At 43.0% G+C, this 17,414-nt stretch overlaps 1 protein-coding gene across 8 annotated transcripts in view; it reads left to right on the top strand.

Annotated features, from left to right (window-relative positions):
* ythdc2 (YTH domain containing 2) overlaps positions 1-17,414 on the top strand; it is a 227,156-nt gene that overhangs the window by 82,766 nt on the left and 126,976 nt on the right. For all 8 annotated transcript variants that reach the window (XM_072516464.1, XM_072516459.1, XM_072516461.1 and 5 more), the window contains 3 exons: positions 5,633-5,759; positions 6,964-7,029; positions 9,492-9,670. In XM_072516464.1, coding sequence (XP_072372565.1) covers positions 5,633-5,759; positions 6,964-7,029; positions 9,492-9,670 — 372 coding nt within the window. The remainder of the gene's footprint in view (positions 1-5,632; positions 5,760-6,963; positions 7,030-9,491; positions 9,671-17,414) is intronic.

The following is a 17,414-nucleotide window of genomic DNA, read 5'->3' on the forward strand; positions in this document are numbered from 1 at the left end:
GATAAGTCAAAACTCTGCATTGTTGCCATATCCAGTGGTTCACATTGATGAATAATTGAATAACTAACCAGAGAAGAAGACAGCATAAATACCGTATTCTCAATAATGCGGAAGCCCAGCAGATCAGTTTGAAAGAAGAGGCTGAAACGTTTGCCAGCATCTTTATCCAAAAGTGCCGAATGGCTGATCCATTTGGATCTGCTCCCAACGTCCCCAGTATCACAGATGCTAGCCTTCAGTTAATTTGATTCACCCCACGTCCTATCCAGAGACGGCTAAAGACACTGGATACTATGAAGGCTATGGGCTCTGACACCAACTGGCTATAGAACTGAAAAGTTGTCCCCTAGAACTAGCTACTCTCCTAACCAAGTAGTTCCTGTTCAGCTGTAACATAGACTGCAAGAGTTCAGCTGGAACACCTGATAATGTGGAAAATCATCCAACCTACGTTTTGTCCACAAAAGGCAGGAGAATACCAGTCCAGCCAACCAGTGCGCCGTCTACTAAATCATCTGCAAAATGATGTCAACAATGCAAACAAGCGGCACTTACTTAGCAATCATCTGCTTACTTATGCTCATTTTGGGTTCAGGGTGGCACGATGGCATAGTGGTTAGCACTGCTGCCTCACGGCACCGAGGATCTGGGTTCGATCCTGGCCCCGGGTCACTGTGTGTGTGGAGTTTGCACATTCTCCCTATGTCTGTGTGGGTTTCACCCCCACAACCCAAAAATGTGCAGGGTAAGTGGATCGGCCACTCTAAATTGCCTCTTAATTTGAAAAATAAAAAATAAAATTGGTTTCTTCCAAGGTTACTCTGCTCCTGGCCTCATTACGGCCTTGGTCTAAACCATAGAGTGAATTCCAGACATGAGGCAAGAGTAACTGCCTTTTAACATCAAGGCAATATTTGATGGAGTGTGGCATCGAGGAACTTTAAAATTGAAGTCAGTGGGAATTGGTAAAAACTCTCCTTGTTGGAGTTATAATTATTGGAGAACACATTGATGCATACTTTCCTCAGGTTAGTGTCCTAGGCCACAACCATCTTCAACTGGTTAATCAGTGAAGTCAGAAGTGGGAATGTTCGCTGATGATTGGCAGATTATCATACGGTCAGTGAGAACTAGGGAGTTGAATGCATGACTTAAAGATTAGTGTGGGGAAAAATGCGTTTCAATTCATAGGGCGCTGGCACCAGTCCTAGGGAAAGAGGGAGCTGTTCGGCTTCACTTGAACTGCGGTGGGGGGCAGTGAACTTGTGAATTGCATGTCTTGGGCGGTAGATAGAATTGTAAACTAAATAGTTTGGGGAAGTGTTTAAGTGAGGCCAAATTTTGAATGTTAGAGAACAGACAGGACAATAGTGCAGGATAATGATATGGGCAACGTGGTTGTAAAGTGACGTAGGCTGAGAGCTGAATATTCAGGGGTATCTGAAAATTCATAATCATGGGTAGAAAGGAAAAGGAGGTATGGTAATTTTGTTAATATGCAATCAATACAATACTGTAAAATGATCTTATGGAATCTGTTTGAGTGGACATAAGAAATAGGGAATCACCAGTGTGTAAAATTCCCAACAATAGCTGCACTGAAGGACAAAGTATGAAATGCGAAATTATGGGGATTCTAACAAAAGCCAAACTGTGTGCAACTTTAACCTTCATCTAGATTGGAGAAATCAAATTTGCATGGGTAGCTTGGAGGATAAATACTTGAGACAGTTTTTTAGAACATGTGTGGCGTCAACTGGTGAACAGGACATTTTAGATCTGATAGTGTAATGTGATTGCATTAATTATGATCACAGTAAAGAATCCTCTCTGGAAGAATGATCATAATATGATAGAATTTCAAGTTCTACTCGAGGGCAAGAAACTTGAGTGAAATTAGTGTTTTAATCTTGAATAAAGGCAGAAAACAGATTGAATGGTAAGATAGCAATAAGCAGTGGCAGACATTTAAAGAGCTATTTTGTCATTCTCAAACAATATATTCCATTGAGAAAGGAAGACACTTGAGCGAGGGATGCACCATCCATGGCTAACTAGGGACATTAAGGAGGGTTGAAAGAAAAGACATACAATGTTCCAAGGTTTCGCGGTAAGCAGAAGATTAGGAAAACATTAGAAACCAGCAAATGCTGATTTTTTTTAAAAAGGGAGAAAATAGATTATGATAGTAAACTAGTAAGAAATCTAAAGCCAGACAGTAAAAGCTGAGACAATTGGATAAAAAGGAAGAGAGTAGCTCAAGTAAACTTTGGTCCCTTAACGAATGAGACTTGGGAATTAATAATGGGAAATAAGGAAATGGCAGAGACTTTGGAAATATTTTGTACAAGTTTTCACTATAGAAAATGCATCCTAATAAAGTAGAAAACTGTGGGAAACGGGTGAGAGAACTTGAAGCTATTATTATCACCTGAGAAAAATGTACCAGGCATTAAAGGCCGACAGTCCCCTGAATCTGAAGGCCTGCTTCCTAAGGTCTTAAAAGATGTGGATACATAAATAGTGGATGCATTGGTTGTAATCTTCCAAAGTTCTCAAGGATCTAGAGATGTCCCAGCGGATTATAAAACCACGCATAACAGTCCTATGCCAAATAAAGGTTGGAGACAAAGCAGGAAACTGGGCCAGTTAGATTCTCCTCTGTCACTGGAAAAAATACTTGAATCCATTATTAAGGAAGTAGTAGCAGGATATTTCAAAAATCTTAATAAATCATAATAAATCAAGTGAGTCAATGTGAGAAAGCAAGTTGAGGAAGACACAAAAAAATCTGCACAGGAGAAAAAGATAGGGCAAGTGAGTGCGTTAAAATTTGGAATAATGTGGGGAAAATTTGAGCTGGAAGGGCACCAATATCCTGGACGGGAGGTTTGCTAGTGCTGTTCGGGAGGTTTTAACCTAGTGTGGCAGGGGGTTGGGAATCAGAACAGCAGGCCAGTAAGTGTAGAGACTGGGGAAAAAAGTGAGACTGAGATAAACATAGCGCAGAGTAGAACATAGAACATTACAGCGCAGTACAGGCCCTTCGGCCTTCGATGTTGCGCCGACCTTTGAAACCACTCTAAAGCCCATCTACACTATTCCCTTATCATCCATATGTTTATACAATGACCATTTCATAGAACATAGTAAGAGCAGGCACAGGAAGCCCCAGAGCTCAGTGCGATTGTAGGCTGAGAGCCTGGATTACGGCATGGAACTATGCTGTGATTGCATTACGGAGACATGGTTAAAGGACTGGCAGGACCGGGATATCGTTTTAGACCGGACAGGAGAAACCAGTGAGGTGGGGGAGTTGCATTGCTGATTATGGAGCACATCGTAGCTGTGTTGAGGGAGGACACATTGGAGGGATCTTGTAGTGAGGCATTATGGGTGGAGCTCAGGAATAAGAAGGGTGAAATCACAATGTTGGGAGTGTACTATAGACCTCCCAACAGCCCGCAGGAGACAGAGGAGCAGTTGTGTAATGTAGTCAGTTACTGAAAAGGTGTGAAAAAAGCAGCGTAGTTGTGATGGCCGACTTTAACTTCCCCCATATTGACTGGGAATCCTTTACACCAGGGGCTCGGATGGAAGCAATTTGTTAGATTTGTCAGGTGGGCTTTTTGATACAGTATGTTGACAATCCACCAGAGTGGGGGCCATACTAGACTTGGTATTGGGGAATGAGCCACCCCGGTGATTCATGTTTCAGTGGGGGAGCATTTAGGTGATTGATGTTTTAGTGGGGGGAGCATTTAGGTGATTGATGTTTCAGTGGGGGAGCATTTTGGGCTTAGCGACATAATTCCATAAGATTTTGAGTAGTCATGGATAAGAACAGTACAGCACTGGAACAGGCCCTTCGGCACTCCAAGGACAAGATTGGTCCACGGGTGAGGGTGCTTAATTAGGCGAGGGCCAATTGCATCCAAATTAGACAGGAACTTGGGAATGTGGATTGGTAGCGGCTATTTGAGGGCAAACCCATGTCAGACATGTGGGAGGGTTTTGAAGGCCAGTTGGTTGAAATGCAGGACATGCATGTCCCCGCAAAAATAAGGGATAGAAATGGCAGGATTTGGGAACCATGTATGATGAGGGAAATTGTAAGCTAAGGAAAAAGGAAACATACGACATCTAAAAACTGACTAAGCCCTTGAGTACAGTGAAAGTAAGAAGGAACTTAACATGGAATTAGGAGGGCTAAAAGAAGCCATGAAATGTCTTTAGCAAACATGGTGAAGGAGAATCCTAAGCTTTTTATGCATATATTAGGAGCAAGAGGGTAGCATGAGAAAGAGTAGGCCCACCTAAGGACAATGGAGGGAAGTTATGCGTGGAACCACGGGAAGTGGGTGAAATCCTTAACGAGTACTTTGTATCGGTATTCACCAGGGAAAAGAACATGACAGATGTTGAGGTCAGAGGTAGATGTGGGAACTCTCTTGAGAACATCAATATATCAAAGGAGGAAGTGTTGAGTATCCTAAATTACATTAAGGTGGACAAGTCCCTGGGATCTATATGGGATCTATCCCAGGTTATTGCGGGAGGCAAGGGGAGAAATAGCTGGGGCCTTAACAGATATCTTCACATCCTCTTTGACCACAGAAGAGGTTCCAGCGGACTGGAGAATAGCCAATGTTATCCCCTTGTTTAAAAATGGGAGCAGGGACAATCCAGCAAATTATAGGTCGGTGAGCCTGACATCAGTGGTGGGGAAGCTTTTGGATTGTACTGCTGGCACTGTTTGTTGGTGGAGGGGAGAAGTTAGTGGGTAGGGTACCAATCAAGCGGGTTGCTTTGTTCTGAATAGTGATGAGCTTGCGTGTTGGAACTGAATTCATCCAGGCAAGTGGAGAGTATTCCATCACACCCGAGTTGTGCCTTGTAGGCAGGCTCTTGGGAGTCGAGGTGAGTTACTCACCACAGAATCCCCGGCCTCTGAGCTGTTCTTGTAGCCACAGTATTTATATGGCAAGTCCAGTTCAGTTTCTAGTCAATTGTAACTCCTGGGATGTTGATAGTGGGGAATTCAGCAATGATAATATCATCGAATGTCGTGGGGAGATGTTGGATTCTCTCTGGCTGGAGATGGTCATTGCCTGACACTTGAGTGGCATAAATGTTACTTGCCACTTCTCTGTCCAAGCATGAATGTTGTCTAGGTTTTGCTGCATATGGACATGGACTACTTCAGTATCTGTGGAGTCACAAATGGTGCTGAACATGCGAACAATCATTCGTGAACATCCCCACTTCTGACCTTATGACGAGGGAAGGTCACTGATGAAGCAGCCGGAGGTGGTTGGACCTAATACATTACACTGAGGAATTCATTCAATGACGTCCTGTGATGAGTTTTCCCCAATTCCCATTGACTTCAGTTTTGCTCGGGCACCTTTGAAGCCTCGCTTGCAGTCACTCTCTCACATCTTGAGTTCAGCTCTTTTGGCAATGTCTGATCCAAAGCTGTAGTGAGGTCAGGAACTGAGTGACCTTGTGTTTAATAGATTTTATTAGATCACAAAGATGTAGATCATAGCTGGCATTTGGATGTCTTATTCTATAGTACTAATATAGTTATATTACACACCAATCTCACTAAATGATTTAATATTTTTAGTTGACTACAGGCATAGTGAAACCAGTGCGACCCCATTAATGATAGCTGCTGGCCGGGGCTTCCTCAGTCAAGTGGAACAGCTACTCAGCATGGGAGCAAATGTCAGTGTCAAGGCTTCAAACGGGTGGTAAGGCAATTGATTTATTTCTTTACAATCATATATTTGATTAAAAATGTGTGACTTCAATTAAATTAACCAAACTTTGTTTTTGTTCATAAATTAATTTTATTGTTCCTGAATTGGCGATGATCTGAATATGGATTTTGTTTGCACACTATTTTTCCAGACTGGTGTAGATAATTATACTGCATTTAACATTTTAATAAACTGGAAGCTTAGCAGAAAATAAATACTTCCGGTTATAATCAGCAGATTGCAAGATTACGAGGGCTGCATGGTAGCACAGTGGATAGCACTGCTTCCTCACAGCGCCAGGGATCTGGGTTTGATTCCGGCCTTGGGTGACTGTGTGGAGTTTGCCTGTTCTCCCTGTGTCTGCGTGGGTTCCTCCGGGTGCTCTGGTTTCCTCGCACAGTCCAAAGATGTGCAGGTTGGGTGGATTGGCTATGCTAAATTGCCCCTTAGTATCCAAAGACTGCTTTATAGAACACATACTTTCGATCCACAAGAGCAATCCGAATCTTCTGGTTGCATGTCATTTTAATTCTCCAGCTTGCTCAGATGCTGACATTTCTGTCCATGGCATGCTAGAGTGTTCCAGTGAAGCTCGATGCAAGCTCGAGGAGCAGCACTTTATCTTTCGATCTAGCACTCTACAACCTTTGCAATCGCATTGAGTTCAACAACCTCTCCCTCCACTTGTTCCCTATTTTTATTTTTCTTCTTCTGATTTGTTGGATCGGCCTTTCTCCTGTTTCTTTCTTTATCCCTTAATGTTGCATTCGGATGTTTTTTACATCGCAATTCATGTCTCATTTGGATGCAACTATCTTTCTTTACTACGTCCATTATCACTCGCTGGCTGAAATCATAAAATCTTAACCAATGACGGACCTTCATCTTTGTTCTTCCTACCCCCTTCCCCTTCCACTGACTTAAAAAAATGCTTACATTTCTATCTTTCCTTGTGTCTAATGAAAGGTCTGTTTCTCTCTGCAGATGCTGCCGGACCTGCTGAATTTTTCCGTCTATTTTTTTGTTCTTTCAGTTGCCAGCATCCACAGTATTTTACTTTTCATAAAAGTCAAGAAACTTTCCTGTTAAATCTTTTACTAATCTTGGGTGGGTGATGAGGGGGGGACCTTGAAGCTGCGTCTGTGGTGTGCTAACTGTACTTGAGAATTTAGTTATGTTTTTTCAATATTTCCAGGATAGCTTTGGACTGGGCTAAACGATTTGGTCAAACTGACATTGTAGATCTTCTAGAATCTTTCAAGTAGGTACATAAATTATATTTGGTTTTATTTGCCCCAAAGACGCAATCTATTAATCACATGTAAAAGTAGGAGAAACAAACGTTTGTGTATTGCATTGAAATACCCCTTTTTCAGCCTTGGAGGATAAATGAATACAAAAAGGTATTAAATAAAAAGGGTGCCTGGCCCTTTAATTAACTCAACTGCAGGATCTATCTTGCTGCACCATGTTTTATTTCTGATGTGCAGGCACTGCTGGAAACCTGTCTTATCCAAAATTTGGGACCCTGGCATCATCTCAGCTGGTTGGGCTGTGTGATGTCAGGCGAGCACCGAATTTACGTTTTCTGTTGTTTTCAAGGATGTATACACCTACACTATAAATGTGAATTTAACACCCAAAGTGCCAATACAACCTTCTTCAGAGTGAAGCATCCTCAAAAATGCTTGAACAATGTCTGTTAACCCTCCGTTTCAAAAGAGCCTCCCTCATTGCACCGCCAGTTAGGTTTGTGATGCAGAAAAAAGTCATTTCCCGTACCGGCTGAGATTCATGAAGGCTCTGCCTTCTCAACCTTGTCCCTCGCCTGAGGTGTGCTGATCCCTCGGTTAAATCACGACCAGTCATCTCTCCCCCTCAGAAGGGGAAAGCAGCCTATGGTCATCTGAGACTGCGGAGACGTTATGCATTTTATGCACCATAGGGAACACCATTTCCAGCTCCTAGATAACTATAATACTGACCCCCTCCCTTCACCTTCCTACTGGACCCTCCCTACTACCACCCCCGCACCCCCCCCCCCCCCTCAATTGTTCCCACTTACCTGATACACTAGCCTTCTCTGCTCCCTGCCTTCTCAAACTGGCTGAGATCTTTTAAACTGACCTACTTTATGGCAGCTGATACTTTTTAAAAAAGAAAAGGATATGGCTTTCTTTCATCCGACTCTGCTGCACTCATCAGAAGGCCTTGGGAACACTTCTCGCCTGGCCAGAGTCCAACGGGTGGGTGTGAAATGTGCAGCTGCATTCCAGTGTATGTAAAAAGGAGCGGAGTGGCAATCGAACTGTGATTGCCAGTCCTCGGAACTTCTGGCCTTGTAAGTTGCGAGGGTTTATGGATTGTGTTTCAATGATTTGGATGTCTAAGAAACTTCATCACAATTCTGCAATTGCTTCATGATAGTAAGACTGCAACCATCTTGAGTGAGACATCTGAAATAGATGCATTCAAATCCACACCAAGCAAGGTTGTGTGATCACCCCCAGAGTATTTACAATTGACAGTGGCTATTCAGTGGATCAAAGATTTGCTCCAGATTGGCAAGCCATTCTGTCTCTTCAATTCTGCATACAAGAAACTCATCCTGTCCTTGAATGTTGGCAAAACAAAATTCATATCAAACCACACCTGGTAATTCATATCAAACCACACCTGGTCAGCCAAATAATCCACCTCCCAGCCTTGGCCGCCACCTCTCAAAGGCTACCACTGACGATGGCATCCAGCAGCATAAGCTGTTCCAGCTCTGGCTTCTGTGAACGATCGAAAGTGTTTAACAGCAAAGTCAACAAAAATTCTCCCTTTGTTGGTAATACACTCCTGCACTGCAGCAAGACCTGGTCTGTGTATCAACAACACAAGAGCATGAGAGAAATGTCATCAGCAATGTCTCTGCAATATTCTCTTGATTCAGTGGGAGGACCACTCAACAAATGCTAGTGTCCTTCTTGAAGCTGGCTACACAAGCATTCTGGAAAACCCCCGAAAAATCAACTTTCGACTGGGCATCGAATGGCTGAAAAGCATCTCCCCTATCAGGCCCTATTTTTCCAAAGCTCAAATGTCCAGCATTAGAATAAAGAACAAAGAAAATACCTTAGATGCTCTGAAACTTTCCAGGCGTAGCAGCAATGACTAAGAGGAGCTTGCTCCAATCAGTCAAAATGGTAACAACTTGTTTATCAAGCTGCATCATGCTTTGAGTCACAGCATTTGAATGATGAGGCAGAGTAGCGGCAGCGAAAAGAAAAGGAAGCAAGTCCTGCACTCTGGATCCCACTACCTCAAGGGCCATCCTGCCCCAAGTGCCCAAAAATCTGTAAGTCGAGAATTGAGCTGCTCTATCACATGAAGACCCATGGCAGACACTCAACTCAGTATGGAGATCATCCTCAAACTGAGAAAGCAGATGATGATTGCTCCAATATGATATTCCAGTGCCAAGTATTTTTGTTGTCACTGTGAGATTGCCTATAAAATTTGGTTCAGTTCTGTACTTGTTCATAATCTGTTAATCATTCATTATCTCCGTATTTAAATATAGCTAATGTATGTTTTGCATATTTCTGATAGTATGTGAAGGATAATTGTAATAGAGTTCAATCTACAACAAATGGTGACACTGTTCTTAAGTAGTTTAATAGTTTATGCAAGTTACTAGTATTGAATAGTGCTAATATTTTTATTTTTGTGCACAAGTTCTTCTGTGGAATTAGGAAATTTGGATGAATGTGTCCTTGTGCAATCAAATGGTGCAGAGCTAAGTCAAGAAGATAAAGAAGTTTTGAGCGTCTACCATCACAGCTTTGACGATGAAAAGGTTGACCTGGATCTAATTATGCACCTTCTTTATAACATCTTTCAGAGTTCTGATGATGGTAAGACATTGGTTTATGCATCGCTTAGATTTCTTTTCAAAATGACTGTTTGCCGCGCTAAGTGTTGGCAGCAGATGTGGCTGGATGAACAGATTCCATGAGAACAAGAAACAGGAATCAATCAAAAATCTGTCAATATGACCATAACTTCTTTTGTCTGAACTCTATTTGCTGCCAGATCTGTTGATTTCCTGTGAAATCACAAGTCTATCTCAGCCTTGAATGTACTCAATGTTGTGGAGTATCTAGACACTTGACACAGCTGAAAACGAATTAAGCAGTAGTTTATTCAATACAAGTATGCGTACGGGAAAATGCTCCAAAAATCAATTAAAAGATGCACACTTTCCATCAGTTATTTATATGATCTTTGTAATACCCTATCATTAACTCAGAATGTTTGTTTGATCCTGGCCCCGGGTCACTGCCCATGTGGAGTTTGCACAGTCTCCCCGTGTTTACGTGGATCTTATCCCACAGTCCAAAGATGTGCAGGGTATATGGATTGACCACGCTCTATTGTCCCTGAATTGGAAAAAAGAATTGGGTACTTTAAATTTATATTTTAGAAAAAAATCTCTCAATGTTCATCTTGTATGTCTAGTTACATGCATTGATACAAATAGAGGAGTTGACATAATAGGGTTCACGGAATGACCTGATCTTTAACATAAAAGATGCACACAGTTTAGTAAATTACAAACTTCGCCGTGTACATTCTGATGATTTACTACTTTGTCCAGTCATTTGCTTATCTTGGTCTAATACTGATCCATCATCCACTTCCTAGTCTGATCAAAAGGTCACATTCCTTATTGTACCTACTCTATTTCTTTTTACTGCAGACGCTTTAAAAACTTCTACCAACAATTTGGTCAAGCCTGGGTTGTTGAACATTTTGAATTGCTTCTTTAAATGTTTCCCGCTCATCATTTACCTCCATATCTTATGTCTATTTACCAAATTAACCGTATTCAGTTCTCTTCTCATACCCATGTAAATTGGCTTTGTTTATGTTTACAATTCTTGTTTACGTATGGAGTATGCCACTTACAAATTAACAGGGAATTCAATTGTATTATGATCACTATTTCCTAGCGTACCTATTACTGCAACATTAATGACTAACCCTGCTTCATTATACAATACTAGATCTAAGTTCGCTTTATCCCAAGTCATTTCCACAATGCATTGCTCCAAGAAACACACACAAACATTCTACAAACTCCCCCTCGAGACCACTTGCCAATTTGTTTGTCCCAGTCTATGAAGATTAAAGTCCCCCTCAATTATTACATTTCATTTTTACAAGCTCCAATAATTTTTTTGTTCAATTCTCAACCCAACAGTATAACTACTCTTATGAACTACTCCCACCAGTGTTTTCTGACTCTTGCTATTCCTAATTTCCACCCATACTGATTCTATGACCTTATCTTCTGAGGCCAGATCCTTTTTTATCCTTGTGTCATCCTTTACTATCATATGTTTAGAGACGTTTCGGAATACACAGAATAGATACATTTCAGTGAGAAAGGAAAAACTCCAAGGGAAGGAGGACCCACCATCTGTGGTTAACTAAAAAGTTAAACATTTGGACAAAATATGAAAACCAGCAAAGAAGGACTAAAAGATTAATAAGGAGGGAAAAATAGAGCACAAGAGAAATCTAACGAGAAATATAAGAACAGATAGTAAGGGTTGATAGAAATTGGAAAAGAAAGAGTTGCAAATTGAGTTAGTCCTTTAACAAGTGAGTGTGGGAAATTTAATGGAAAGTAAGGAGATGGCAGATGACTTGAACAAGTATTTTACGTTGTCTTCACTATGGAGGATACAAGTAACATCCCCAATATAGCTGTAAATAATGAAATGGAAGGGAGTGATAACAAAATTTCAATCACCAGTACTAAGCAAATTGTTGGAGCGGTGAGCTGACAAGTCCCTGGGTCATAGATTATCATAGAATTTACAGTGCAGAAGGAGGCCATTCGGCCCATCGAGTCTGCACCGGCTCCTGGAAAGAGCACCCTACCCAAGGTCAACACCTCCACCCTATCCCCATAACCCAGCAACCCCACCCAACACTAAGGGCAATTTATCATGGCCAATCCACCTAACCTGCACATCTTTGGACTGTGGGAGGAAACCGGAGCACTCGGAGGAAACCCACGCATACACGGGGAGGATGTGCAGACTCCGCACAGACAGTGACCCAAGCCGGAATCGAACCTGGGACCCCGGAGCTGTGAAGCAATTGTGCTATCCACAATGCTAATGAACTTTTCTGGCTAGTGAGATGGGTGATGAGTTGGTATTTTCCAAAATTCCCTACATTCAGCGATGGTTCCATTAGATTAGAAAATAGCGAATGTAACTCCTTTATTCAAAAAGGGAGGCAGACAGAAAGCCAGAAACTGCAGCCAAATTAACTTGGCATCTGTCATAGTTAAACTATTAGAAGCTATTATTAAAAATATTATAGCAGGTGTCGTGGAAATCATAATAAAGACAAATTCCTCGAGGTTCGATTTAAGGAAATTTATTTACACAAATATACTTGTGGAGAGAGAGTGTTTCAGCTGCAAAGCCAAGGCACTGCACTCTGAGTTGTGCAGTCAAAAACCATTATATTTATAGGTTGAAATAAACAACTTTGAAGAGATAAAGTTTGGGAACATACACAAGAGGAAATATGAATGTTTTGCCCTTGGTTTAAAAACAATTCGAGTACGCATTTTGTTGTCCTTCGGAAGAACAACTTATTATCATAATAAGACCAGTACCACATACTCAGCAGTATTTGGTTTACATTACTTGACCTCCTTATTTTCGCTCAAAAGCAGTGTTAAAATATAGTTAATATTCCTAGCATGCTTCTAAATTGGTAACTCATTAACTTCCCTACCACAGCAGGTCACTTAGATAAATTCAAGGCAATCAGGCAGAGTTAACATGGTTTTGAGAGGGAAATCATGTTTAACCAATTTATTGGAGTTTTTTGAAGAAATCTGTTTCACCCTGAACAAAGGAAGTAATTATAACTCGAGTATGTAAGACAAATGTGAATGGATCCTATCAATCTTCCATTGTACTATGTTTTTTATGGAACAAATAGTGTGTGATTGGGGGGGGTGGGGGCAGAACCATGACGATTTTTACATCCAAGAGAGCATTTTCTATCTCATGTCAATCAGGTCTATTCTCGGATTTAATTTTTGGGGTGGGTAGGTCTCTCCTTTCTATTGTGAAATTGGATACTCGGCAATAGTTATTTCGGATCATGCTCCACATTTCGTGGATTTGATATTGGAGCCGGGCTCCTCTCAGTGTCGTTTCCACCCACCCGTGGAGATTGTATACGGCATTGCTAGCATACAAAGGATTCTGTGAGGATATCCTCCACCTTTGAGGAGTGCATTGAGTTTAATTAGAAGTGGACTATCTTGCCTTCCATGTTGTGGGAGCCCTGAAGGCGGTCATTAGGGGAGAGATAATCCCCTACGAGGCACATAAGGAGAAGACTGGAAGGGTGGAGAGGCAGAGGTTGGTGGACTCCATCTTGAAGTGAGCCGCCAATACTCGCTTGCCCCGACACCGGAGTTATTGTCGAGCAGGAAGATGTTGCAAATGCAATTTGAGCTGCTCTCAACGGGAAAAGCGGTGCATGAGCTCGGACACTCGAAGGGCATTTTATGAATATGGGGAGAAACCAGTTGCCTTTTAGTGCTCCAGCTATGGCGGCAGGCTGCCTCCTGGGAGATGGTTTAGGTGAGGGACACCTTGGCGGGTTGATGTCTGCTCCAGGAAGATCAATGTTGCTTTTGAGGCCTTTTACCAAAGCCTATATAAATCGGAGCATCCAGGGAAGAGGTTTCCCATGATACAATTTCTGGATAGGTTGTCCATCCCAGTGGTGGAGAGGGACAGAAGCTGGAGTCCCCGTTGAGCATGGAGGTTGTCATGAAATGAATGGGTTTAATGTAGTTGGGTAAAGCTTTGGCCCTGGACCGATTCACTATTGAATTCTATAAGAAATTTGCAGGTCAGCTGAGCCCATTGTTAGACATTTTTAACGACTCTCTTAAAAAATATATATTTTTATTTGAATCTTCCCATTTTAGCAAATAGACATGTAAAACACACAATATTTACGGACTAAGACATTTTTAAAAACTGTTTTATGTTCCGGGGGTTTTGTCGGTCAATTTCTTTGATTTTGTAGAAAGATAAGGATCTGACAGAGTGTGGGTCGTACCGTTCCATTTTGTTGCTGAACGCCGCACTAAGCTGTTGAAAGTGCTGGCAATGTGCATGGACCCCTGTCTTCCAGGGGTGATTTAGGAGGAACAGACTGGTTTTGTTAAGGATCAACAGCCATTTGCCAGCATACGCCTGTTGTGTTATGCTTCTTCATGTAGCATAAGCTGCTTCCTTGATGTATACTCTGACAAAGGAAGGTTCAGACTTGGAGATAGGTTTTGACACATTTATTGAACAGTTAACAATTCTCCTACTTGAGTTCAACTCTCCTGCTGATCTTGCTATAGTAACTCAGTCTAACTAACCATTCTACTCTAATCCATGCGGTGGGTGTGATGCTCTGATCTGCCCCTGTGCTTCTCTGAGTGTTGCCTGTGGAAAAGAGAAAGAGCATGTGTGCCCTGTCCTTTTATATGGGTAGCTCCCTTGTGGTAGTGTCACCTCTGGGTGTGTCTTGACTGCCCATTGGTCGTGTCCTATCTTACTGACCTATTGGTTGAATGTCTGTGTCATGATGTCTTTGGTGCTCCCTCTAGTGTTTACCTAGTTGCAGTGTACCTACATTAACCCCTTGTGTATTTACAGTGATGCATATCACCACAACGCCGACTACTTAATATTGTTTCCCCCTCAAGTCCTTGAGCCAGAGATGAATGTTTCAATGGACACTGAAAAAGCGTTTGATAGGATAGAGTGGGGTACCTATTTGAGGTCCTTAGGAGGTTTGCTTCTGGGCCTAGGTTTATAATCTTGGATCGTCTTCTGTACAGAACCTCCAGTTGTTCATATGAATGCCCTGAGCTTGGGCTGCTTCCAGCTGAATAGAGGTATGAGGCAGGGTTGCCCATTGTACATGCTTTTCATGACCTTGGCAATCAAGTCTCTGACCATTGCATTGAGGTCATCAACGGGGTGGAGGTGGAAAAAAAGCGGAGGGAGGGAACATATGGTGTCATTGTATGCAGATAATTTGCTGTATGTAATGAATCCACTCTCCAGTGTGGAGGTGATAATGAAGCTACTTGGGAGTTTTGATTCCTTCTCGGGGTATACGTTTAATCTGGACAAAAGAGAATACTTTCCCGTGAATTCCCCAGAGAGGCAGCTGATCTGGGGTGGCACGGTGGTTAGCACTGCTTCCTCACAGCACCAGGGACCCGGTTTCAATTTCAGCCTTGGCCGACTGCCTGTGTGGAGTTTGCACTTTCTCCCATGTCTGTGTGGGTTTCTTCCGTGTTCTCTGGTTTCCTCCCACAGTCCAAAGCTGTGCAGGTCAGGTGGATTGGCCATGCTTAATTGCCCCTTAAGTGTCCACAAGGTTAGGTGGGGTTATTGGGTTATGGGGATAAGATGGGGCGTGGGCCTAGGTCGGATGCTCTTTGAGGGTAGGTACAGACTCAGTGAGCCAAATGGCCTCTTTCTGCACTACGGATCCTATGATTTGGGGCGCTGCCTTTTCGTTAGGCCAGGTCTAGATTTTTGGGAATCCAGGTGACCCATGACTGGGCCTTGTTCCATAAACTAAATTTCGCTAGTCTGGTGAATGGGGTTAAGTCTGAAATGAAGAGGTGGGATAGCCTCCCTCTCCTTGGCGAGCAGGGTTCAGACGGTGAAAATTAATGCCCTCCTGAGGTCTTCATTTTACTTCCCAAATCTTTCTTTGTGAAGGTTAATGAAGTGATCATTTTTATTTCGCCGGGCCAGACCCCACGATTCGTAGGACATTTCTGCAGAGGGAGAAGCAGTCGGGAGGACCAAACGCTACCTAATTTGTTATTTTATTATTAGGCCACAAACTCTAAAAGTATGGGGATTCCATATGGGGGCAGATGGAGGATAGCATTTGGAGAGGTTTTAGTTTGAGAGCCTTGGCTACTGCTATGCTTCTGTTGTTCCCTGCAAAATTTACTTTGAGTCCGTTAGTGTTGGCCACTGAGGATTTGGAGGCAGACAGGCAACCTTTTAAGCTGGGCCCCATGGTAATGTTTGCCTCAGTCTGCAAGAATCATCTCCTTGGCTGATGGGTTTGGACTCGTCATTAGGGTCATGGGGGAGGGATTGGAGAGGTTTGGGAATATGTTTACAGAGGGGAAGTTGGCCGGTTTCGAGGAGTTGTTGGATGAAGTCAACTCCAGAATACTAACGTGTTTAGGTTTTTTCAGGTCCATAACTTCTTGTGCAAGGTGATTACTTCCTTTCCTCTTTGCCTTCTCTTTTGGATAGGGTACCTTCGTTGACAGAGTTGGGGGAGGGGAAGATTTCGGACATTTATGGCTGGATTTTGGTGATGGAGCATGTTCCATTGGATGAGGTGAAGGGGAAATGGGAGGAGGATCTGGGGCCGGTTTTTGATGGGGGGTGTGGTATGAGGCTCTCCACGGGGTCGACTCCAGCTCCTCGTGCGAGGCTCAGCTTGATTCAGTTCAACGTGGTGCATAGGGCACACTTGACCAGAGCATGGATGAGTAGGTTCTTCTTGTACAGGTATGAGCAATGTTCAAGGGAATCGGCGAATCATATGCACATGTCCTGATTATTTCCTAAACTGGTTAGCTTCTGGGTCTCCTTCAGTTCCATCCAATGGTTCTTGGGATTGAGCTGGAACCTTGCCCGATGGTGACTATCTTCGGACTCGCCGGTGCTGCAGTCGGGTGAAGGCGGGTGTCGTCACCTTCACCTCGTTGATAGCCTGGAGCCGAGTTCTACTTGGGTGGAGGTCTCCTGTTAGGCCCAGTGTCGCAGCCTGTTTTTTTTTTTAATATAATTTAGAGCATCCAAACTTTTTTTTGCCAATTAAGGGCAAATTAAATTTGGCCAATCCACCCACCCTGCACATCTTTGGGTTGTGGGGGTGAGACACACGCAGACATAGAGAGAATTACCAAACTCCACAAGGACAGTGACCCGGGGCTGGGATGGATCGAACCTGGGTCCTCAGCACCGTGAGGCAGCAGTGCTAACCACTGTGCCACCGTGCTGCCCGTCATGACCTGGTTGAATTACCTAGTTCTTTTTTTTAAAATTCATTTACGGGATGTTGGCATCACTGGTTAAGCCAACATTTATTACCCTTCCGTAGTTGCCCTACAGAAGGTGATGGTGAGTTGCCTTCTTCAACCGCTGCAGTCCTTGAGGTGTAGGTACACGCAGGTGCTGTTAGGAGGGAGTTCCAGGATGTTGCCCCAGTGAGAGTGAAGGAATGGCGATATATTTTCAAGTTAGGGTGGTGAGTGACTTGGAACATAAGAGCTAGGAGCAGGAGTAGGCCATCCGGCCCCTCGAGCCTGCTCCGCCACTCAATGAGATCATGGCTGATCTTTTGTGGACTCAGCTCCACTTTCTGGCCCGAACACCATAACCCTTAATCCCTTTATTCTTCAAAAAACTATCTATCTTTATCTTAAAAACATTTAATGAAGGAGCCTCAACTGCTTCACTGGGCAAGGAATTCCATAGGTTCCTTTGGGTGAAGAAGTTCCTC

Source organism: Scyliorhinus torazame, chromosome 9, assembly GCF_047496885.1.
Source record: "Scyliorhinus torazame isolate Kashiwa2021f chromosome 9, sScyTor2.1, whole genome shotgun sequence".
Classification (NCBI taxonomy): domain Eukaryota; kingdom Metazoa; phylum Chordata; class Chondrichthyes; order Carcharhiniformes; family Scyliorhinidae; genus Scyliorhinus; species Scyliorhinus torazame.